This window comes from Chiloscyllium punctatum, chromosome 4 (genome assembly GCF_047496795.1).
Source record: "Chiloscyllium punctatum isolate Juve2018m chromosome 4, sChiPun1.3, whole genome shotgun sequence".
Lineage (NCBI taxonomy): Eukaryota > Metazoa > Chordata > Chondrichthyes > Orectolobiformes > Hemiscylliidae > Chiloscyllium > Chiloscyllium punctatum.
The window spans coordinates 50,620,380-50,646,612 of record NC_092742.1 but is presented as its reverse complement, the minus strand read 5'-3'; the positions used below and the strand labels follow the sequence as shown (position 1 = coordinate 50,646,612).

General features: G+C 38.2%; 1 protein-coding gene across 3 annotated transcripts in view; it reads left to right on the top strand.

The window, feature by feature from the left end:
- l2hgdh (L-2-hydroxyglutarate dehydrogenase) overlaps positions 1-26,119 on the top strand; it is a 33,329-nt gene extending 7,210 nt beyond the window's left edge. For 2 of the 3 annotated variants that reach the window (XM_072568669.1, XM_072568668.1), the window contains exons 4-10: positions 3,275-3,406; positions 6,872-7,034; positions 8,297-8,331; positions 12,215-12,382; positions 15,668-15,825; positions 16,443-16,574; positions 25,571-26,119. In XM_072568669.1, coding sequence (XP_072424770.1) covers positions 3,275-3,406; positions 6,872-7,034; positions 8,297-8,331; positions 12,215-12,382; positions 15,668-15,825; positions 16,443-16,574; positions 25,571-25,766 — 984 coding nt within the window. In that variant the 3' untranslated portion in view covers positions 25,767-26,119. Of the gene's footprint in view, positions 1-3,274; positions 3,407-6,871; positions 7,035-8,296; positions 8,332-12,214; positions 12,383-12,797; positions 12,890-15,667; positions 15,826-16,442; positions 16,575-25,570 lie in introns of those variants that run through there. The other variant, XM_072568670.1, reaches the window with a different exon arrangement.
- Positions 26,120-26,233: the final 114 nt, after the last annotated feature.

Sequence of the window (26,233 nt, the reverse complement as noted above, 5' to 3'; positions counted from 1 at the left end):
CCTTTGATTCAGTGGACTTTCTCTTCTACCTTTTCAACTCTGGTTGATGCACATACAGCCTGCTGGGATTTAACTTTATTCCCCACATACAAGTGTTATAATAAAATATTAGTGGATTATTTTGTTTCTATTCTTCCTTGGGATGTGGCATCGCTGGCTGGGCCAGCATTTATTGCCCATCTCTAGTTTACTTTAAGACGTGGTGGTAAGCTGTGTCTTTGAACCACTATAGTTCACTCGATGTAGGTGGACCACAATGGCATTAGGGAGTGAGTTCCGGGATTTTTAACCCAGCAAAACTGAAGGGGGAAAACCAAGTTTTACTTGATAAGCTTGGCATGACAGTCACCAAATCTCTGAATGATAAATCCATGAATCCCTGGACTCCAGTAGAATCAAGTGCCTGATGGAAAGCAGTCAATCCCTGGGCTGGAATCAGATGAGCTCATTGACTGTAGTTACAGTGACTCAATTAAGAAATGGTCACCTTTGAGTTTCCAAAGTGGTCATTTGGTTCAGGCTTATGTAACGTGTCTGCTAAGTAATCTGCTGGCCAGTAATATTGCTATATAGAACCCTACTACATCAACATGTGTACTCCATTGACAATCTGCCTGTTCTTCCTCTGTGATTAAAAAGCAATGCAAGGCATGCAAGCTGACAGCCTCCAAGTCAGTGTGAAGTGACTCAGCAGTAAGAAATGGTGTGAAGAGCCATAAGATGCATCCTCCATAGATATGCAAAATGTATGTATGTCCCTACACACAGTGATCTGGCAGAAACATGCAAGTTGTAACTATCCCTTGCTGCAGAGTGAAGGGCTGAAGTGGTGTGAGAGTTGATTCAACAGCAGACATGATGATGTAGTGAGGCTGTTGGTTTATAGATGTCTAGATGAAGAGCAGAGGAAGATATGTTCATGGAGTGTGCAGTGTACATTGCGATGGAAACTGATCTAGATGAAAGCTGAGCAAAACAAGTGATGAGCTGCAGTTGTCAGGTTACTGTTCTGACAGTCATCTCATGAACTGGTGCCATCTAATTTCTCAGGGGAAGGGAAAAGAATTTGAAGCTACATAGGAATGAAACATGTGATGCAAATACAGGAAAGCAAGTGAGATTCTGAACTGTCTGTTTAAACCATGAGGTAAAAATTCAAAACCTTCTCTCAGCATTGAGATTCTGACCTGTCTTATTTTTACTATATTTTCCCATATTTTGTGCCATTGACCGTGCCACTCAAGGAGTGGAAAATTATGCCTTTAATCTCTTTTTTTTGTATCCGTTCTTCTCAAGTCCTTTCTGTTTACTTAAACCTCTCTCTTTTTTTAAACATTTGTGTCCATTATTTCCTGCAGTCTGTCCAATCTTGCCTCACTCAAAAATTAAATGAATGTAAAATTGTCTGTTGATTTACCTTGTACAAACAAAAACCAATGAACTTGTTGGATTAAGATTTGCAGAAGAAACTGCCCAGCAGGGACATCCAGCAGCCAGAGCTATGTTTTGTTTTCACCATGTGGTGTCTCTGTTCAATAACCATTACCCTGACAGTGGACTTGGTTCTTTGAGACTGGCAGTGGTAACACCATTAGATTTTGGAAATGCCTTTCAGCATTCCATCTACAGCTTGATAAACATTGTAAATAAGTTGGTTATTTTTGTAATGGAAATTGTAGAGGAACTTTCAATGCAACGTGTATGTCATGTATCAAGTGAAATGCGCAGTCAATAAATATGTAGATTGAATATTTCCCTCCCTGTTAACATTACCTGTTCAACCTCCTTGACTTGTCTTTAGTCAAATCCTAAGTGGACTGTGAAGAATTTGATGTGTATTGTACCTAAATTTACAGAAAATTGGTAACTTCTACAGCAAGTGCCATTAACTATGATCATTGATGTGGTGACTGAGGATAAATCTTAAGCATGGTTAAGAAATAGGGGAAAAGATAGAAAACAATAGGTACTTGTTCAAAGACTGGATTAGTGGTGCTGGAAGAGCACAGCAGTTCAGGCAGCATCCAACGAGCAGCGAAATCGACGTTTCGGGCAAAAGCCCTTTAACTTGTTCAAAGAGTCAGTTTGGGGTGGGGCAGACTGGTTGTGCCCAACTATCAGCTGGGGTTCCTACTGTTTCTAAGAATTATATTGCAAATTTTTCATTGGATTTTCAGGTGATGCCAAAATAATACTTGGTGCAAAGTTTAACGTAAAAAGTACATGTGTACTTTAAAAACATTTGATGAAGTTTAATAGAGACAAAACCAAGCCAATACAATGATCAATACATGCCATCTGAACGATGCAGGAAGAAGCAAGAGAGGTTGTAAAAGATACAGAACTTTTGCGGACTTGATGGTGGAAACATCCAGTCAATGTAATTTAAAGTATTTTGAATGATAAGTTTACAGTGCTAAAACAGTGGAATACAAATCAAAGCAAATCATAATGAAACAAAACAGTGATCTGGTCAGACCAGATCTCTGGGCATTGTCTCTATATTTGTGTCACCACGGGGCAGATTTTTCATGTGGTAGGGCTTTCCCACCCTTGCTCCCAGAGTTAATTGTGACCACTTCCCTGATGAGTCAGAGGCGTGGGCAACTGGGAAAGGAGATTGCAAAACGAAATACTCCCTGTGTTACCTGATGCCAGAAACTAAAGCTGTCACACAATGTGGGCTTCTATCCACTGCAGGTTAGAATAGTGGCATGGGCAGGATGGTCATACTTGGCCACACAAGAGCTCCACTGTTCCCCATAAAATGGGAGGCAGCTCCAAGGCAGGCAACAAACAGGCCACATACTGCAATTATAAGCTCACCCAACTGTCCCTTGCCTTAAAACCCACTGAGGGGTGTAAACTTCTGCCCCACAAGGGAGACTCAGAGAAGTGCATTTTTAAAACTGGTCAAGCATGTAAGCATAGCAAGCAAGGCCGACATTCTTGAGTATTGTGGCAAATTAAACTAGGATTGGAACAAGACGTTACACATTAAAGTGAACGAAAAGGGCCTCTGGGATTGTTGGTGAAATTATTCTTATCCAGAGAGTAATCAACATCTGCTTTTACTTTCTGAATGTTGAACAAAAAATCTGAAAAAATGTTTATATGGAAAACACAAAAATGAACTATTGTACATGATCTTGTATTGTGTTCAATTTCATACAGAAAATTAACTTTTTTGAGTCAGTTAGTAGTTTAACTTGTAGGCTTCCTAGGTCTAGATGCTATACCTGATTTGTAAATGTTATTTTTCTTTCAATTAAAGCTTATTGTTGCTGTTGAACGAGAAGAAATCTCAAGACTAAAGGCATTGTATAAACGTGGACTACAGAACAATGTCCGAGACCTGAAACTTATTGATGCAAAGGAAATTCAGGAGCGAGAGCCCTATTGTAAAGTAAAGTTTTCTAAATGTTTTAAGAACTCATTTCAAAATTCTTGAATCTCTGAAAGTGTCAGGTTTTACTATGTACAGTTTGAGTGGTAGACACCCTCTAGCCATTCACCCAAGTGACTATTTGCCACATTTGATTAGACAGTGATTGTGGAGTCTTTCTTTTAATCATTTAGCATTATGGTGACAGATTCTCTGCTGGTGGCTTCATGTATGCTATCTAGAAAGGTCACTATTTAAACATTAAGAGTCAGAAGCCTGACTTATTTATTGCATTCTCTATGCTAGGGTGCTTGTAGGAATTATAATGCCCCAACTCTTGCCAAGAGATGGATTAGTTAATCCCCACAGACTGGCAATTACACAGTCAATATCTTTTCTGTACTATCCAGGTACATTAAAGGAAGAAAGGTATTTCAAGCATATTTTGAAAGTTTTTATTTTGTAATTTATGCTCCTTTTAAAGGACATGGAAGAGCTAGTATTGGACTGGGGTGGACAAAGTTAAAAGTCACAACACCAGGTTATAGCCCAACAAGTTTATTTGGAAGTACTAGCTTTCAGAGCACTGTTCCTTCATCAGGTAGCTAGTGGAGCAGGATCATAGGACACAGAATTTATAGCAAAAGATCATTGTATCATACAACTGATGTGATATATTGACCAAACCTAGATTGCTGTTAAGTCTTACATCTTTTAAAATGGGTTGCATGTTTCAATTCCTTAATATGTAAATCCCAGAACTACTTTCAAGTCACATTCCCGAGATACCTTAAGGTTTTATAGAAAAAAAGTGACATTGCAGCTCAGACAATGTATTAAATGTGTGAGGTTAGGGTCTGTATGTATTCCAATCTTGTGTAGGATTGGTTCTATTTCCAAAGCAGAAATTTATAAACTGTTACATGGACTGAATGTATCTGCAAATAAATTCAATCAAGTATGTTGCTTTTGGAAAATGTAGGGGGTGATGGACTCTCAGGAAGCTAGCAAGAACAGCCAGGTTTCTGGTATCAGGAGAGGCTTTAATGTAATGAGGGGTATGTCGGGTTCCATGCGATCGATTGTGATAGGAGACTCTCTAGTCAGAGGCACAGACAGACAGTTCTGCGGCCAGCAACGAAAAATCAGAATGATGTGTTGCCTCCTTGGTGCCAGGATCAAGGATCTCTCTGGGAGTGTGCAGAATGTTCTCAAAGGGGAGAGGGACCAGCAGGATGTAATTTGACACATTGGGACCAATGACATAGGAAGGGAAAACAGTGAGATTCTGAAGGGTGAATATAGAAAGTTAGGCAGGAATTTAAAAAGGAGGTCCTCAAGGGTAGTAATATCTGGATTACTCCCGGTCGTAGGAGGTAATGAGGGTAGGAATAGGAGGATGGAGCAGGTGAATGTGTGGTGCATGGGAGAAGGGTTCACATTTTTAGATCATGGAATCTCTTCTGGAGTAGAAGCAGCCTGGACAAGAAGGATGGATTGCACCTGAATTAGAGGGGGACTAATATACTGTCAGGGAGATTTGCTTGAGCTGTCCAGGAGGATTTAAACTAGTAAGATAGAGGGGTGGCACCCAGGGAGATAGTGAGGAAAGAGGTCAATCTGAGACTGGTACAGTTAGGAAAGGGAGCGAGTCAAACAGTTAGGGCAGGCAGGGACAAAGCAGAGAATAAGTAGGATTGATAAACTGCATTTATTTCAATGCAAAAGGCCTAACAGGGAAGGCAGATGAACTCGGCATAGTTAGGAACATGGGACTGGGATATCATAGCAATTACAGAAACATGGCTCCGGGATGGACAGGACTGGCAGCTTACTGTTCCAGAATACAAATGCTATAGAAAGGATAGAAAGGGAGGCAAGAGAGGAGGGGGACTGGCTTTTTTGATAAGGGATAGCATTACAGCTGTTCTTAGGGAAGTTATTCAGGTGGACCTGAGAAGTAAGAAAAGGATGATCACTTTATTGGGATTGTGTTATAGACCCCCTAATAGTCATTGGGAAATTGGGGAACAAATTTGTAAGAATAAAAGGGTGGTTATTTGGGCCAGCAACCATAATTCTATTAGTTTTTAAAAAGTGATGGAAAAAGATAGACCAGATCTAAAAGTTGAAATTCTAAACTGGAGAAAGGCCAATTCTGACGGTATTAGGCAAGAACATTCAAAAGCTGACTGGGGGCAGATGTTTGCAAGTAAAGGTACGGCTACAAAATGGGAAGAGTTAATGAGAATCCAAATGGATTTTATAAATACATTTAAGGACAAAAGGTTAACTAGGGAGAGAATAGGAGCCCTCAAAGATCAGCAAGGCTGCATTTGTGTGGAGCCGCAGGAGATGGGGGTGATACTAAATGGGTATTTTGCATCAGTGTTTATTGTGGAAAAGGACATGGAAGAGAGAGAGAATGTAGGGAAATAGATGGTGACACCTTGCAAAATGTCCATATTACAGAGGAGAAAGTGTTGGATGTCTAAAAGTGGATAGATCTCCAGGACCTGATCAGGCGTAACCTAGACCTCTATGGGAAGCTAGGGAAGTGATTGCTGGGCCTCTTGCTGAGATATTTGTAACATCGATAGTCACAGGTGAGATGCCAGAAGACTGGAGGTTTGCTAACATGATGCCACTGTTTAAGGAGGATGGTAAGGACAAGCCAGGGAACTATAGACCAGTGAGCCTGACGTCCGTGGTGGGCAAATTGTTGGAGGGAATCCTGAGGGACAGGATGTACATGTATTTAGAAAGGCAAGGGCTGATTAGGGATAGTCAAAATGGCTTTGTTTGTGGGAAATCATGTCTCACAAACTTGATTGAGTCTTTTGAAGAAGTAACAAAGAGGATTGATGAGGACAGAGCGGTAGACGTAGTCTATAAGTAAGGCATTCGACAAGGTTCCCCATGGGAGACTGATTAGCAAGGTTAGATTTCATAGAATACAGGGAGAACTAGCCATTTTGTTACAGAACTGGCTCAAAGGTACAAGACAGAGGGTGGTGGTGGAGGGTTGTTTTTTACATTGGAGGTTTGTAACCAGTGGAGTGTCACAAGGATCGGTGCTGGGTCCATTTCTTTGCGTCATTTATATAAATGATTTGGATGTGAGATTGAGATATTGTTAGTAAGTTTGCAGATGACTCCAAAATTGGAGGTGTAGTAGACAGCAATGAAGGTTACCTTGGATTATAACGGGATCATGCCTGATGAAGGAGCATCGCTCCGAAAGCTAGTGTGCTTCCAATTAAACCTGTTGGACTATAACCTGGTGTTGTGCGATTCTTAAATAATAGATTTATTAAATCTTAACTTTTAAGTTACAGTCTCAAGCAAAAAGCTTCTAGGTTCTAAAAGGACACAAACTATTTTGATGTTAAATAAATAAGCTAAAGATGAGATATGATAGTAGGACAATAATTTTTTGTGTAAAATTTTCTTGCATTATATTTTCTCTCTCTTTGTGAAATGTAGGGTTTGTTGGCTTTGGATTCTCCAAATACAGGCATTGTAGATTGGAGAGAGGTGGCCCTGTCATATGGAAAAGATTTTTGTGAAATGGGTGGGACTGTTAAAAGAGAATTTGAAGTAACTGACTTTCAACTAACTAAGGAAAGTCCTGAAAGTTCCACAGATGGTAAGGGCAATTCACAATTCTTGATGTTTTGTTATTGATCAGAGTACGTTTTTTGAAGTTTGAGACTATTTAGGCACAGTTATTAAAATAGAAGCAACAAAAGTCAGGATTATGTGTAGCTTGGAAGGAAACTTGTAGGACATAATGATGTGCATCTGCTATCTTTGTCTTTCGAGGTGGGAGAAATCTCAAATTTGTGTTATCTTTTCAAAAATGAGTAAATGGTAATTTACCATGAAAGATCATGTCTTCCTGATGATTCCAACACCACATTTATAATGTTGCAGCAGTTTTGAAGCTGCACCACAGTCTGAATCAAAGTTTGACGACATTGTAGAAATGAGTAGTATTGCATAAAATTTCATAAACTGTGGAATATTTTTGACAAATGGATGCATGTAACAGTGGGTTATCATGCTGCCCTTTTATACAATGGAATGAAATTACTCATGTTTGTACTTACAAATTAAAACACTTAATCTATTGAAGGCATAAAACCGTACACAAAATATCTTCAACATTCCAGTCTGATGTAGAAATTGTGCTTGGAAAAATCAAGTTATTCCAGTTGGGAATAATTCTCTTCCAGTGGGTGTGAGGATGAGTTAAAGAGAATGAACTAAGTTGCATCTGTTCTGTACAAAATTAGACCTGGAATTACTGGATATCTTGAAGGGAAAATAAAACCAAAGGATGAATATCCTTCACAAAAGGAGGGATTGGTTAGTTCAGTTGGCTAAACAGCTGGTTTGCAATGCAGACTGTCACCAGCAGCATGGATTGAATTCCCACACCATTGCAGGTACCAGTAAGATTCTGTCTTCTCAACCTTGTGCTGCATTTGAGATGTGGTGACCCTCAGGTTAAACCACCACAAGTCTTCTCTCTCTAATTAGAGAGCAGTCCTCCTATCCTCTGGGATAGTAGTGACTTTGAAGTAAAATATGACATGAATCTATGACTTTTTTTTATCTTGATTAACATATTATGACCAAACTTAAATTTGAAGTAGTCTTAAGTTCTGTTTAGCAATCACATATAATTTAAATTATTTACTTTTAATTTAGTCAGTTCAACTTGCAAAACAAAACATACTAAAGCTATTTTTTTGTTAAAATACTTAATTTAGATGTACATTTGTTTATAACTTACGGCTTATAATATATTGTAGTAATTATACTTGTGAAATTCTATATTATTAATATGGTCCAAAATAGTCAATTATTCCTATGTTTTGATTCGAAAATATTTTTGTGTTCTAGGTCTAAAATATCCAATTACAATCAAGAGTTCAAAGGTAATGTTTTTCATTATCTAAAATGGAAGAACACGTGGATAAGACATAATGGCAGTACATTTTCCAGCTTAATTTGAAACAAATTAAATGTTTGTAATTAACCTAAATTGCATGATATCTTAAAAACTAGAGAACAAATTGTAATTATTTTGTACATTCAGACCATAAGATCGAGAAGCAGAATTAACCCATTTGACTTATTATGTCTGCTCCACTGTTTGATCATGGCTGATATATATTGCTCAGCTCCATTCTCCTGCCTTCTTCCCGAAACCATTGATTCCCCTATTAATAAAGAATCTACCTATCTCTGTCTGAAATATATTCAATGACTTGGCCTCCAAAACTTTCTGCAGCAGTGAGTTCCTTAGATTCACCACCTTCTAGCTGAAGAAATTCCACCTCTTTCAATTCTCAAACATCGTCATGTCCACTCTCTCCTGGCCTCTGAGTATTCTCTAAGTTTCAATGAGATGCCCCTCATCCTTCTAAACTCCATTGAGTATAGAGTCAGAGTGCTCAAATAATCCTCATAACAAGCCCTTCATCCATGGGATCACTCTCATAAACCTCCTCTGGACCCCTTCCCACACCAGCATTTCCCTCCTTTGATACGGGATCCAAAACTGATCTGAATTTTCCAAATATGGTCTGACCAGAGCCTTCTACAGCCTGAGCAATACATCTCTGCTCTTCTATTCTAACCCTCTTGAAATGTATGCTAACATTGCATTTACCTTCCTAACTGCAAAATGAACCTATATATTAATCTTAAGAGAATCCTCAACAAGAACTCCTAAGTCCCTTTATGCTTCAGATTTCCAAAGCCTTTCTCCATTTAGAAAATAGTCTACACATCTATTCTTCTTACCTGGGTATGAATGCAGCTCATAATTAAGTACATTCCTTCCTCTAGCTAAAAAGGTCTCCATTACATTATTTAGAGCAAGCTCAGTTCAACTTTCAATAACAACGACAAAAGCATGAAACCATTTATAATGACTCTGGACACACATCCATGGGGAACATCCTCCTTGCATCAATCCTGTCTAGTCCTGTTAGAATTTTTAAAGTCTCTATGAGGTCCCCCTCAATCATCCGAACTGCAGCGAAGACCATCCTAACCTGGTCAATCTCTCCTCATGTGTCTGCCCTGCCATTTCTGGAATCAGCCTGGTAAACCTTCGCTGCACTCCCTCAAGAGCAAGACCATCCTTCCGGAGGAGACCAAAACTGCATACAGTATTCTAGGTGTGGCTTCACCATGGCCCTGTATAATTGTAACAGCATATCCTTGCTCCTGTATTCAACCTCTCGCAATGAAGACCAACATACCATTTGCCTTCTTTACCGCCTGCTGCACCTGCAAGCTTGCCTTCAGTGAATGGTGTACAAGAATACCCAGGTCCTGCTGCACAATCCCCTCTCCCAATTTACGGCCATTCAAGTAGTAATCTGCCTTCTTGTTTTTGCTTCCAAAGTGATTAATCTCACATTTAACCTTTTACTGCATCTGCCATTGATTTGCCCACTGACCCAACTTGCCCAGATCATGCTGGAGGATCTCTGCATCCCCATCACCGTTCGCCTTCCCACCTAACTTGATATCATTTTTGAAATTGAAAAAAATTGTTGAGGCAACTTTCTATCTATTTATTCTTGGCACACCCAGCTTTGGAATGCTGCATGCTGACACTGGTTGAAAGCAATTAGAAAAGATTGTAATCCTGATCATAACTATTGGGTGTGCCTGATCTCAAGGATTCATTTGATTAATTTCTGTAAGATGCCACATTAACATTTTAATCAGAACAGAACAGGCCTACTTCCATCACAATGCGAGGAAAGTACCAAATACAATGTAAAATTGAGGAAGCGTTTGAAGATGGGAGTAAGTTTAAACCCAATTAGAGATTTTCTGGAAGACAGCAGAATCCAGGAGCTTCTAATTTCTAAAGAGCAGAAAAGATTATAATTTCAGTGAATTCAATGCAGTACAGGATGTAAAGTGACTGAAAATTGTTGAGGAAAAGGATGATATGTGAGCATTACTTATTATGGACTTGTTTGTGGGTCGTGAAATTCTGGATGCAGTGGAAGTTTTACTGGGCAGAGCTCAGGACTGGTGCAGACTTGATGGGCTCAATGCCCTTTTTCTGTGCTGTAGACATCTATGACTATATGACATCTGGAAAGAGATCCTTGGAAAAAATATTGGTGGAATGAAGGGGATAAAGACATAAGTGAGTATTACAGAAGTGAAGTCTAAAATAGATACACATATGTTTGACTTGTAAAAGTGGGACTGGATGGTCTAAGTGATGGGATAATTATGGGGTTAAAACTCTTTGGATTTGCACTGGATGTTGGATTTGAAGCTCAGGGAAAAATGGTACATTACATTAATGAACCATATTACCAGGTACTGGTTTGTTTTTTTATGCTCATCATCTGGGTTCAGACAAGTACAATCCATTTTTGAAGACAGTATAGAACTACTGTTATTTGTTTGAAGAGTGAGGAGTAAGGAAGAAATATAGAGTAAAGAAGCTTTTGATATGGTCGCTCACTTTTATTGGATTGCCATTTATTGGCTATCTCTTTCATCTGCTTAGCAGATCAAACCACAATTTCTAATTTGTATTTTGAGGCAAAATGTTCATTTATTTTCATTTTGGATAAGTGGGATGAAACATAGTTGCCCACTCTTTCTTACCTCCTTTTTACTACCACTCTCTACAAATAATAAGGCTGCTGAGAGTGTAGGCTTTAATTTCTATTTTCCCTTGTATTTCAAGTTTACTCTGGATATTAATAATCCACTAACAATGTGATATACTTATTTGTTCTTTAGTCAAGCAAGGTATACTGCAAAATATAACAATAATAGTCATATATCACAAGCTTACTCATGCAATACTCACAATCATGAGTGAAACTGTTTATGTGGACTAGTCTGAGGACCAGACTGAAATATGATCAGCTGCTTCACCTCAGCTTCTAATCACTGTGACTTCCATTCCTCAGCTGGCTAATTAGCATTCTGAAGCATCCTTTCTTATATTCCTTTTCCATGCGAGCGGCATGTGAAACCAAATCTCAAAATTGTCCACTCTTCAACCCAATTGATCTGGCCATTGGCAGACATCACAAATGTGTCATCTACTGTAGTCAGTTTAATCTTTTGCGCATTAAGACATTTGTTTGTTTTTAGTAGAAAGAGCCTTTACCTTCGGGTTTAATCAACCTTGACCTCAGGCTAAGTTGTTCAGACTCTGTATATAAGCTATTTCCATGCTTTTTTTTGGTCATTTAGTCAACTGTATGATATTTACACAGCATAATGTGGTAACAGCGTGATCAAACACATTTTGTTTAGCTGACAAATAGTACATTGCACATTTAATATACTGCATCTGTTTTAAATCAGAACTTAACCCAGACCCTCTATGTCACCAGTTACAACACAATGTCCCTTCAAATAGCACAGAAAACACTGAGAGATGGCCCAGCAATTTTCCAATGACCATCTGACCATTTCAATAGAGCAAGTTTCAAATGTTTTGTTCATTTTATCTGATCAAGCAAATTTAGTATTGCTACTTACAAGGGCAATTGTAATTTCTGTATAATGGCTTTGGTTCCACATGGGCCTAAGTTTGAAACTAGATCCATCCTGCCCATGTGGTGCATTTGCTTACCCTGCCTCAAAATACTGCATTTACTTTTTAAAAAACATAATTACTTTTCAATTCAGATCTACCTGAAAGAGCCACAGACGAAATGTTATGAATATATCTAATCTTATCATACTTCTTGTGATACAGGCTTAATCCATTTAACGGGTAGGTAATTAATGGCTCGTCTGTGCCTTTTTTAACAGGAACCTGCAATACATTGCAGCTATGTTGTGACATGTGGTGGTCTATATTCAGACAGGCTGTCCCAGAAATCTGGCTGTCGTGATGAGCCACGAATAGTGCCTTTTCGGGGAGATTACTTGGTGCTAAAACCTGAAAAACACTACTTAGTCAAAGGCAACATTTATCCTGTAAGTATTTGAAATATATATGATGTTTATTTTGACTTTAGCAACTACACAGGAGATTCTCAACAAAAACAGACATTGCTAGGAAACCTCAGCAGGTCTGGCAGCATCTGTGGAGCAAAAGCAGACTTAACTTTTCAGGTCCAGTGATCCTTCTTCAAATACATTTTTAAAACCATTTGTTTTTTTGTTTTGATAGAATACAGATATAATTGGGTAGAAGTATTAAAATATATGTTTGGGTTTGGGTAGTTAATTTGGAAAAGAACAGTATGGCCAATTGCACTGCAATTAAAGCTTATATCCAGAAAGAGAAGTTGCAAGGTTGCAGTGATATCTCTCTCAAATTCCATTGTCTCATTTGGATATAAATTCAAATGCTTGAAACACTAACACTCTGGTTTTCACCATGATGCAGAACACCTCCATTGTGGCAAAATGCCAGAAGAAGTTGGGAATCCCAATCCTGCCCCAAACCCAGCCCCTCTCACTTTTGCAGGAGACCTGTTGGTAAGTGGGTTCTACTTATAACATGTGCACTCCCTGAGGCTTATTGGCCATTCAATTGACCAACTGCCTCCACTGACATTGGATTTTGGAAACCACAGTGTGGAGATTAGACCTGGTAAAAGCAGGCTGGTCCTCAGTGCATTTCTTTTAGATCACCAGGGTACTCTCTTGAACATTTGAGTTGTCCCTGACCCCAGGCAACTTTGGAGATGGGGAGCTGGGTGGGCTGCATCAGGTCGGGTGTCTGATATTCCTTGGGGGTGGATTCAGAGACCAATTTGAGGTGTGATCAGGGGCCCTTGGAGACTGTTAAATATTAAGATTACGCATAAAGATTGCATAAAGCCTTTGGACTTGCACAGATTGTCAAGACCTGTCAATAAATGTTGTCTTATCAATAACTGTCTATGTATGAAAATGTATTTTCATGAAGAAAAGTGATTTTCTCCTTAGAATATAGACAGCAATATAAGAACTGAAGTAACAGAACCCCAAAGGATGCATTGTTACCATTTGCAGGTGAAGTGTTTTGTCAAATGTGATCCATGGCTTGGAGCAACATTTCTGATGCAATTTTCCTCTCTTTAACTTATTAGTCATGCAACATAGCTCTTTGGCACCCTTCTTGTTGAATCACATTACAGGCACAACAGAAGAGTAGGAAGTGCTTGAAACTACCAGAGATTCATGCTGCAGTGCCATATTTAAAGTCTAGCCTGCAATCCAGGAACAGCCCTTTACGTTGTGGTACAACATTACTCTGGAAATGAAAGGAAAGTTTGCACAATGTTTTGCAGATACAGACCTTTTTCCAGGCAGTTTTTGAAGGAACTCCTCATACTTTACATCCAAATTAATGAAGCTTCATGTTATACCATACCACAGTGCCACAGTGTGGTGTGGAGGCTTCCCAAGGACATTGTTATGCCTGCATAAGAAACTCCGAGATATGTGTTCAATCAAAGTTTTAATGCTACATTGGGGTTAAGGTTATGCCAGTAATATCCGCCCAGGAAACAAAAGTTGGCAGGTAATTAAATTTTTGAATGGAAAGTGGTTTGCAATTGTATTGCACATGACTTTGTGTTGGGTGCCTGTTATCTAAGTGATTTAGTCTTGAATGTGGGAGGCATAATTGGGGAATTTATAGATGCCACAAAAGATGTCTGTGCAATTATTCATCATTAAGAGGATGGCTGTCACCTGTGGGTTGAGTAGGTGGAAAAATGGCAAATGGAATTCATTTCACAGGAGTGTGAGATTATACATTTGGGGAGGGCAACAGAACGAGGAGATACGTGGGAGGGTATTGAGAGGGTAGAGTAAGTGAGAAACTTTGGAGTGCCTGTCCATGGGTTGCTGAGGTGGCAGAACAAGTAGATAAGGTGATAAAGAAGCTATTGAGGTTCATTCCTTCATTGGGTGAGTTATTGAATACAATAGTAGGAACACAACGCTAGAATTATATAAGACATTGGTTAGGCCACAACTGAAGTGTCATGTTTAGTTCTGGTCACCACCTTACAGTAAGGGCATAATTGCTGTGAAGAGAAGTTCAAGAATGTCACCAGGGCTTGAAAATAACTTGCAAGGATACAAGTGCTGAAAAGTGGGAATGGAATGGGCATCAGTGAGCTGTATGACCTCTTTCTGTGCAGAAACTCTTCTAATTTAGACCACCAATTTGCACATGGTGTTAGCAATTTTTCTTCATAGTTATTAAGCAGTGACTTTAGATCCGATATGGCAAGATTTCAATATCATGTTCTCATGAATGATATAGGCTTTGCCTGTAAGGCAAGGTTTTCATCCCCATCCATCTTTTTCCCTTTTGTGTTGATGTCTCTGTGGCCACTATGACCTTTCAGTCTCCCACTGTTTCTGTTGAGCCACTTTATAATAAATAATTTAATTACTGTCATTGTTCCTTTCATGACCCATTGCAATGAAACCCATCTGCAGACTTGAAGTGCCCAATTTGTCCAGGACCTCATAGACCAGTCAGGCACTCGCACTCTTCCTGGCCCATCCACATTTCAGTTTTTGACAGGTTCCACTTGCCCAGCAGAACTGCTGGGCCAATTTCCATATCATAGTGACGTACATCCTGTGGCTGTGGTAGGACCAAGTACCTGACTGGATAACTCTGACTAACTCTGGTCAAATGGTCAAGAAAATTCTAATTTCTGTCAGCCATTACTCATGCCATACCAGGAAGGTGCAAGTTCCACCAATTAGCTTTTCTCGTGTGTGTGTGTGTGTGTGTATTTATTTACATATATACACACACAAATAGGCATTTGTGGATAATTTAGAATGCTGTGGGACAAGGGTCTCTGTGAAAGTGAGCATTAAATAATTAATGTGTGAAAAGATAAAGGAATGGAAGACATCCCAAACTGCAGTTTATTTTGTTGATATTTTGCTCTTTTTTGCTGTGAATTGCTTTTCAGTGATGCAAAATGCCTAGTATGCCAAAACTGTGGATGCCATTATGTATGAAGAAAGGCATTTAAAATTTACATTCTAATTTTGCAAACCAAGTAAAATGGCACTGTGCAGTAAATGGACTCTTTCCATAATGATAAACTGTGGCTCGTGCAACTGCAATATGGTACCTGAACTATTATCGTCCAATGAACAAAGCCTTTGTCAGAAATTGTATCCATTTCTTTTAATTTTTAATACTTAGTTGAACAATCAGAACAAAATGCATTTCTTCAGTGGGAGTCTTTGATATTTCAGCAATGATTCTTTAAGTTATCTTTTGCTTTATAGGTTCCAGATCCAAAATTTCCTTTCCTTGGTGTGCACTTTACACCCAGAATGGATGGTAGTGTCTGGCTCGGACCAAATGCAGTTTTGGCATTTAAACGGGAAGGTTACAATGTTTTTGATTTTGACCCATTTGATTTTTCAGATGCCATAACGTATAGGTATGAACTATGTGTCTGATTTGAATCTTTGCAATATATGTGTATGGATTAGAAATAGGATGGATTCATGAACAGCTTTAATATCAATCTCTATCCTCCAACATTGAATACACTCTTAAAATTCCAGTTCATTCTTCTGACGTGACAATCATTCATTAAATGTATTAGTTAGATTTTAAATTTTATGTTTCTCAAAGAAAATAATAATATTCCAGTTCAAATCCCATATCCGATAGCACTTTTAATTACTAATGTTAGACAAGTTCACAAAAGCAGTTTATCTTTGCCATGAAGCCTATTAGTGACCTAAAAAAAACCTGAAATGTGCATTACCCATAAATAGTAATTTTGCTAAGAATTATGTATTCTTGAAGAAAGTTCGTCCTATAATGTAACTCCAGGTTCCTATCATACACGACTTTCTATAACTATTTTGATGTATATGGTGTTACATACACATTTGTATGAAAACATTTTTAAATAGGAAAAATATGACCATTCATTCAATTTTTAAAAAATATTTAATTCTTTATTTGTTAAAGTTTGAAAGTTCAGGTTGTATTTAGGTCTTAATCATTTTGAAATTCTCAAAAGTATCTCCATCTTGTCTTTACCAGTGGGGTCCAAAAACTTATATTGAAAAATATAACTTTTGGCTTAAACGAAATGTACAGAGGAGTTGTAATTGGTGCCCAAGTGAAACAGCTTCAAAGATACATACCGGCACTCACTGTCGATGATGTCACAAGGTAAGTAGTGAAAATATATGAAGCACATTGAACCTAAACTGTTTTCACCTCTATTTCTGATTAATTTTATCTCTGGCTCCCTGGGATTTGTCGTCGTTACCATAACAATCTTCATTAGATCTCTCCAGACATCAATTTTCAGCAGCCTGAGAAAATGTTACATTGATTTTTTAACACATCTTCAATTAAAGTAGTCAACATTTTTCAAGACAATGCAATCCACCTGTTACTAGATCAATTAATTACTGAAAAACACAACAAAACCAAAATATTGTGGATACTGTAAAGACTTAGTCGGTCAGCTAGCGTCTATAGAAAGAGAAACTGTTAATATTTATGTTTGATCTGTCATCAGAAGTGGAAAAAAAGAATAGAGATAGAATAGGGTTTTAAGCAAACAAAGTAATGAAAAGGAGGACAGGAGGAAAGAAACAATGGGAAGGTCTGGGTAAGTGACAATAACAAAATAATTACCAACAGCTAACTGAAAAAAATGCATGCAGTGAATTTGACCTGAAAACTTCGAATTCACTTCAGTCCAGAGGACTCTAAAGTGCTTAATTGAAAGGTAGTGTGTTGTGCTGTGAGTTTCCATTGACCTTCATTAGAACAGTTTTGGAGGTGAAGGACGGACAAGTCAGGATAGGAATGAAAATGCCTCAGTGATCAGAAGCTCAGGGTTACACTTGTGGATGGAGTGGAGGTGTTCAGCAAAGTGTTCATCCAATCTGCAATGGGTATTTGAATGTATACCAGAACACATTGTGAGTAGTGAATACAGTATGTTAAAATGAAAGAAGTAAATCATTTTTTACCTGGAAAGAGCAATCGGACTTATTGCATTCTTGTGTGAGAAAAGGCCACTTATAAATTCAGTACACTTTTTTTCTGAATTTATTAAAGATTGCTAGATTCGATGCTGGTTGCAATGGCTAAATGTTAAAGATCTGACTTTTTCTTTTGAGGTGCAACGTTTGTGTATTACGTATGTTTCTGCGCTGTTCTCCAATTTATTGGAGTTAGATGGAGTTCAGGTGCTTCGGAGCCTTGGTAAGCTTGATGCTTAACATTACCAACCCACTGTAGGTCAATAGCCAACAAAACCAATAAATGTTTGACAAATAGCTAGAATAGTAGAGCAGAAGTCAGAAAATGTTATGGCAGAGATTATACGGCTCTGATTAAACTGCATCTTAATTATTCTGCTTTGGTTGCATGCAAGGGAAGGACACAGTCTATGGGATTTAACCTACACAGATTCTTAATGTAAACCATCTGAGTTACAAGGGACAAATGGAGAAATTGAAGTTTTCAATCTCGGGAATGATGTTTTAGAAGTATGCAAGTATATGGGAAAGTAAATCTTAAATATTAACATTTTGAGAGGCACACAAAAGGACAGGTTCAATCTAGTATAATATATAATAGTACTCGTGTCAGAAAGATCAACACAGAATTGCCTTTAAGATAGTATTTCAGAGATGAGAATCATGGAACAATTGAAGAACTAGTGGAATGCATCACAATGTAGGATGACATGCTCAAGACTACCGAGCATGTAGTCAGCAGAAAGGCTATCATGGGTTGAAGAGCAGTGTAGCAAGATAATACAAAAATAAATGGGTCATTAGGATACAATTTTTAATAAAATTCTAAAGCCTCGGTTAGGCCAAATTTAGCACATTGTGTCTAGTTTTTGTCAGGAATATCAAAGGGTCAGTTCAGAAAAATCCATTAAAGTGACAGTTGAGGAATCCTAAATCAGCTGTCAGAATAACTGAAGAGATGTAGAGCCCTTTATTTAAGTAAACCATAACTTTTGAGAAAATTTCAGTGATACTAAATATAATAATTTTTAAACTCCGTTAAATAAAGAAGGTCAGGTGACATAAGTTATGAAGGTTGACAACGCAATTAAATAAAAAATGTTGAAAATATGCTGTTGGTCAGGCAGTATCTGTGATGGAAACACAGTTAACTGCTTTAAGTCTGTGATCTTGTGCCAGAACAACAGTAATGACAATTATTTACAATTCCAGTGCCTTTAACGTAAAACAGTCCAAAGTCAGTACATGGAAAACAGTATGTGACATAGAATGTACAAAATAAGAGCAAGATAGAGCTATTCAAATCTTCAAGCCTATTTTCTTTAATAAATCTTTCATGAAATGTGAGCTTTACTGGCAATTGTCCACATCTAATTATCCTGGAGAAGGTGGAGATGAGCCTTCTCCTTGAACTGTGGTATTGATAGACTCATTGTGCTATGAGGAAAGGGGTTCCAAGATATTGACCCAGGAGCAGTGATGTTAGGATGGTGTGTTGCTTGGAGGAAAAGTTAGAGGTGGTGTTGCCATACATCTGCTGTCCTTGTTTTTCCAAGTAGTATTAGTGTTGCATTTGGAAGGTGCTATTGAAGGAGCTTTGGTCAGTTGCTGCAGTGCATCTTATAGATGTTGCACACTGCTGTCACTGTGGAATGAGTCAGTAGATTAGTGCCAGTCAATTGAAAAGCTTTGTCTTGGAGTATAGTCATCCAATCAATGTAAAGACTATTCCATCATACTCCTCACTTATCCCTTTTAGGTAGTAAATAAGCTTTAGGAGGTGAGAAGGTTGATTATCTCAGAATAATCCCTAATGTGGTCTTGTAGACGTGGTATTTATATGGCAGGTCCAGTTAAGTTTCTTACCAGTGGTATGCCCCAGGATGTTGATTGTGGAAGATTCATTGATAGTGGCACGTAGTGAATGATTAGATTATCTCGCATTAGAGATGACTATTGCCTGGAACTTGTGGTGGCTGAATATCACTTATCAGCTCAAACTTGAATGTTTTCTGCTTTGCTGTATATTGCTCTGGAGTGCTTTAGTAACAGAGGAATGTGAATAGTATTGATCATTAATCCAACTTTATGGGGGGAAACAATGATCTAGTGGTATTATCACTGGACTGTTAATCCGGAGAATGAGCTAATATTTTAGGTTTGATTCCTACCATGGCAGATGGTGGAATTTGAATTCAGTAAAAAATATGGAATTAAGAGTCCAATAATGACCATGAATCCATTGTCAGTTGTCAGAAAAACCCATCTGGTTCACTAATGTTCTTCTGGGAAGAAAACTATCCTTTTCTGATCTGGTCGCCATGTGACTCCACACCCACAGTAATGTGTTTAACTCATAACTGTTCTCTGGGATAGACAGTAAATGCTGGCCTAGCCTGAAATGGCCTCATCCCATGAAATAATAACAAAAGAATCTAGTGAAGGTAATTAATGAACTCCTGTATCAATATCCAAGACTTAACCTGTTGCCGTCTAACAACCTCCACTGTCTTCCCTTTTGCTAGGTATGACTCTGAATTACTGAAGATGTTTCTCCATTTCCCCCTCCCCTTTTCCATTCAGCAATATTATGCCAAATATTCTATCTCAGTTCTTTCTCCCTGCACTTTCCCGATATGTCTTGATTCACCTAGTACCTCAAAATCTATTGGTCTCTGCCTTAAATATACATACAACATCAGACTATAGTCCAACTGGATTATTTGGAAGTACAAGCTTTCAGAGTGCTGCTCCTTTGTCAGGTAGCTAGTGAGGCAGGATCTTAGGATATAGAATTTATAGTAAAAGATCAAAGTGTCATACAATTGATGTGAAGTATTGAACAAAACTGGATCGCTATTAAGTCTTTAATAACTTAGCATGGGGTTGCAGGTTTCAATTCTTTAATATGTAAATCCCTGAATTTCTTTCAAGTCACATTCCCAAGAAAACTTAAAGGTTTATGAAAAAAGGTGACATCTCAGCTCAGACAATGCATGAAAGGTGTGAGGCTAGAGTTTGTCTTTCCAACCTTGAGTCAGACTGTTTCTGTTTCCAAAGTAGGAATTGATAAAATGTCACATGGACTGACTGCCTACAGATTGTCTGCTTTTTGAACAAAATAGAATGTATCTGCAAATACAAATCCACCCCATAGACGTGTGTGTGTGTGTGGAAGTGTGTGTGAGAGTGTGTGTATGTGCATGCTTGATTGTGTGCACAAGTGTTACAGTCATATACATGCGCATTCTCAGCCACACACACGTGTACACACACATACCCACAGGCATATACTCAGTCACACCCGCACATGCTCTGAATCAAAAACACAAACACACACACACGCACGCACACATGCGCATACAAGTCTATGGGGTGATTTGCATTTGCAGATTTTTATTTTGTTCAAAAAGCACTCTGTAGACAGTCAGTCCATGTCACCTTTTGTCAATTCCTACTTTGAAAATAGAACCAGTCTGACTCAAAGCTGAGATACAACCTCATACCTTTTAATGCATTGTCTGAGCTGAGATATCAGCTTTTTTTCATAAAACCTTAACTTATTTCAGGAATGTGACTTGAAAGAAGTTCTGGGATTTACGTACTAATGAATCAAAACCTGCAACCCCATGCTGTTATTAAAGACTTAACAGCAACCTACTTCACATCAGTTGTATGACATTTTGATCTTTTACTATAAATTCTGAGTTATGATCCTGCCTCACTAGCTACATGACGAAGGAGCAGTGCTCTGAAAGCTTGTACTTTCAAGTAAACCTGTTGGACGATAGCCTGGGTGTTGTGTGATGTTTCAACTTTGTTCATCCCACTCCAACAATGGCACGTCCACATCTTAAATATATTAAATATCCACAGCTCTCTGGGTAAAGACTGCAATAAAGGAAAACTCTTTTTGAGTTAGGAAATTTCTGTTTATCTCAGTTCTAAAAGACAAAGCCCTTAATTACAAATCTGATCCTATGTTCTAGATCTCCTCAGACAGCATCTACCCTGTCAAGCACTTAAGAATTTGTAATTTTTAATTAGATCATATCCAATTCTTCTTAACTCCAGGGAATATTGATTACTAAATTTATCTGCCCAAGTCAATGTTGTCATCTCAGGAACTAGTCTAGTTAACATTGCGTACTCCCTTCAAAGCAGATATGGCTTTCCTTATGTAAAATTAGAGACACTACCTTGGGTGTGACCTCACTAACGGCTTGTATAATTGCAGTAGTAAGACTTTTTTATATTTATACTCCAATCCCTTTGCAACAAAAGCTAATACATAAATTAACTTAATTGCTTGCTGAACCCGCATTTAAATTCTGTACTTCATATATAAGATCACCTGACTCTCTCTGAATTCACACATTTCCAGTCAACAAATATTCAGCATTTTTTGTTTCCCACTAAAGAAGAAAACTTTGCACTTTTCAATATTATATTTCAATTGTCATGTCTTCCCTAAGAGAGAAAGAGATATTGGGAACAGAAAAAAAGGTTGATCAAGTCAACAAAGACAGAAACCATGGACAACAGCCCAAGAAACAGAAACAGCAGTAGCTTTGAACAGATTATGTATCTTGGCCTTCTCCTGATGTCTGCACCATTGCAGAAGTCAGCCTATACATGACAAAGAAATAGCTGAACACAGTGGATTCAGAAACGGCTGGGTGCTGCAGAATTACTTATGCCTCTTCCCTAGCTATTCAAGTATAATTATTACGTAGATGTCAGTGTTTTAACATGAAAAATTATCCAGGTTTGTTCTGTCCACAAAAAGCACAACAAATTCAAACTAGTCAGTCGCTGTCCCATCAATCTTTTCTGAATCAGAGATGCTCTGAATTAGCACACAGCAATATTCACATCAGTATCCTCCAACATTATATCTATCTTATTATTTTATTTTTATTCATTCATGGGACGTTGGTGTCACTGATCAGGCCAGTATTTATTACCCATCCCAAATTGCCCAGAGGACAGTTGAGAGTCAACCACATTGCTGTGGGTCTGGAATCACATGTAGGTCAGACCAAGGAACAATGTTAGAGCCGAAAACCTGCAGATGGTGGATTCAAAGGTAGACTTGAAGGAAGCTGGAAGAACATAGCAGGCCAGGCAGCATCAGGAAATGGAGAAGTCAACATTTTGGGTGTAACCCTTCTTCATGTCCTGAATGCTGCCTGGCTTGCTGTATTCTTCCAGCTTCCTGCTTGTCAGACCAGGAAAGGATGGCAGTTTCCTTCCCTGAAGAACATTAGTGAACCAGATGGAATTTTACCCCAACAATTGACTTGGTTTCATGGTTATCATTAGACTCCAAATTCCAAATTTTTATTAATTCAAATTTCACCATTTGTCATAGTAGGATTCAAACCCAAGTCCCTGGAACATTACCTGGGTCTCTGGATTAACAGACCAGTGATAATGCCACTAGGTTGTTGCCTCTTCTGTTATAGTTGAAAAATGTGGTGCTGGAAAAACACAGCAGGCCAGGCAGCATCCGAGGAGCAGGTGAATCGACGTTTCAGGCATAAGCCCTTCTTCAGCCCTATTCCTGAAGAAGGGCTTATGCCCAAAACGTTGATTCTCCTGCTCCTCGGATGCTACCTGGCCTGCTGTGTTTTTCCAGCACCACATTTTTCAACTCTGGTACTCCAGCATCTGCTAGCCTCTTCTCCTAGCCTCTTCTGTTATAGCCTTAGTGCAAACATGGACAAAGAAATTGAATTCCAGACATGATAAGAGTACTGCTGTTGTCACCAAAGCAGCTTTTGACTGAGTATAGCATCAAGGAGCCCTAAGAAAACCGACGTCAGTGGCAAGTAGGAAAATCTCATTAATGGTTGGAATCATTCCTAGTGCAAAGGATTTTAGGAGCCCAATTATATAGCTGTGGCCCATTGGTGGAGTACCTAAGGCAGTGTTCTAAGCTCAACCATCTTCATCGATGAACAGTCCATATCAAAAGGTCAGAAGTAGTGACATTTACTGCCAGTTATGCATGTTAAGAGCATTCACAACTGCTTCTGTTATTGATGTCTGTTCCTGTATGCAGCAAGAGTTGGACAACAAAGTTTGCTGGGGGATATAAGCAATGAAGAGGTCATAGAGACAATGTGAAGTGATTGGGTGAATGAGCAAGAACATAGCAAATGAAATATAACATGGTAAAGTGTGAAATTATCCTAAGGAATTTACATAAAATGAAAATACCTGTGCTAGAGGGAGTGTAGTAAAATTATCTAGACTGATTCCTGGGATGATGGAATTGTCCTTTGAATAGATTTCAACTTGGCCTGTGTTCTATAGAAGAATGTTCTAACCAAAGCATATGAAATTCTTAAAAGGCTTAATAGGTCAATGCCAAGAAAATGTTTTCACTGGGTGGGAAATGTTGGAAGTAAGATGACAGAATTAGAACTTGAGATTTTATGTTATCGGTGCTATACAAATATAAATTGTAAAGTGGCCTTAAGAGAACACAACCTGAAGTTCCTCTCCAAGCCATTCACCATTCTGGCTTGCAAACATATCTCCATTCTTTCAGTGTCGCTGGGTCAAAATCTAGAAATGGTTCTGTCAGGACATTGTAGGTCTACCTACAGCACATGGACTGCAGTTCTTCAAGAAAGCATCTCACCACCATCTTAAGGGCAACTCGGGACAGGCGATAATGCTGACTCAGTCAACGATGATCCCTGTCCCAGGAATGAACAAACAAAAAAGAAATCTGAGAGGACCACACTATCTTTTGCAACCAAGTTGACTGATGATGGTTTAACTTGAGGGTAGCCATGCCTAAGGTGAGGAAAGGGATTGAGGACATAGGACCCTTCATAGCAGCCACGCAGGAACTGAAGCCATACCGTTGACGTCACTATCCATCACAAACCAGCCATCCGTCTAGCTGAGCTAACTGATCCCTGATATATATTTAAATTTAGAAAATTAAAGGGTAATTTGATAGAAATTTAAGGGAAATGTTAGGGTGGATAGACAAAGTATTTTCAATCATTGGGGAATGTAGCATTACAAGATGTACCCTGAAAATTAAAGCCACATATATTTTGTAAGTGAAGTTCGGGAATGTTTTTACATACAATGTGTGGTAGAAGTTTAGCATTTCCATCCACAGAAAACAGTTGATGATACATCAAATTATTCTAAATCTGAACCAAAAGAGCTGCAGATGAATCAGAAACAAAACAGAAGTTGCTGTAAAGCTCAGCAGGTCTGGCAGCATCTGTGGAGAGAACCCAGAGTTAACATTTTGGATTGAGTGAACATTCTGTTCCGAGGAAAGATCCCTCAACCCGAAATGTTAACTCTGATTTCTCTCTACAGGTGCTGCCAGACCTGCTGAGCTTTTACAGCAATTTCTGTTTTCTTTTTATTCTAAATCTGAGTTTGATAGATTTTCATTAATCAAACGTATTAAGAGATTTTGGGCAAGGGTAAGTATGTAAAGTTAAGTCACTGAATAGCCATGATCTCATTAAATGGTGGAACAGTCTCTAGAGTCAAATTGCTCCTGTTCCCATGACCATTAAATGCAGTAGCATTTAACGTGGTGGAAGAAACATTCAGAATTTTCCCATTTTGCAAACTACATCATGTTGGGTAATTACACATTACCAAAATAAAGATTTATAGTAACCCAGATTGTTCTATTGTCCCAGTTATAAGGGGATAGTGGAAAGCAAAATGCATAATTCTAAGGTTGGGCACACAAAATTAGAAAAAGCATTTCTCAAGAATGCATTGAAGGAGTTTGATATGTATCAATCTGATATTCAAGATTTTGATCTGTAATTTTCTTCAATATTGGCTTATGATTTTGGGAAATTATCCTGTCAACATATACAATTGAATATTCAGGATTTGTAATATTTGTTCGTGAGAATCGGTGTAAGCTATGGAATTAATAATCTTAGTCATAACACAGAAATAAAATCTCATTGATTTTGTGTATAGTCAGAGACTTCAATTTTGATTTCTGCAAAAGGAAGACTAGAACTGATAACATTGTGTTATCTGATGCATCTGATTAGCATACTGTATAATTTAACTTGAAAGCCAGAGTAATCTTTACATATATGGATTAGTTTGTATTCTGCTGTAATTTAAATAACCTCTAGAGTATGCTGTGTTCTGCAGGGGACCATCTGGAGTGAGAGCCCAAGCCTTGGATAAAGATGGCAATCTTGTGGACGACTTTGTGTTTGATGGAGGTTCTGGTGCTATTGGGAGCCGTGTTCTTCATGTTCGAAATGCTCCTTCTCCTGCAGCTACTTCATCCTTAGCTATTGGTGAAGTTATTGCTGATGAAGCAGAGAAGAAATTTAGGTTGTAATATTTTACATGTTTATGTTTTCCAAAATGTTGATAAATTATGCACAACCAAATATGGCAAAAACTTAGTAAGTCAGATGAATATCTGAATTTCTTGTTATTGGGTGTGCTTTCTCTTACCCTTCTACACCATTGAGTCCTACTGAAGACTATTGCACTGAAATTCATTACTCAGACTTTTATTTATGAATTTAATCAAAGGAGACAGCTCTTCTCCAGCCCAGTTCAGATGTGCCTTATTTGCATATGTGACAGGTTCCAATAGCTAATTATTAACAAAGAATTATATTAACTTAAACTGCTACAAGTTGAAATAACCATAAAACTTTGTATGAAAATAAATTTTACAAAACATATTTCAAGCTATTTATACTACTTATATTTGAGTTTGTATTGAAAATTACCATTGTATGGAATTTGTAAGGGAGCGGGATAGAGGTCTGGTTAGAGAGAACACACACAGTATTA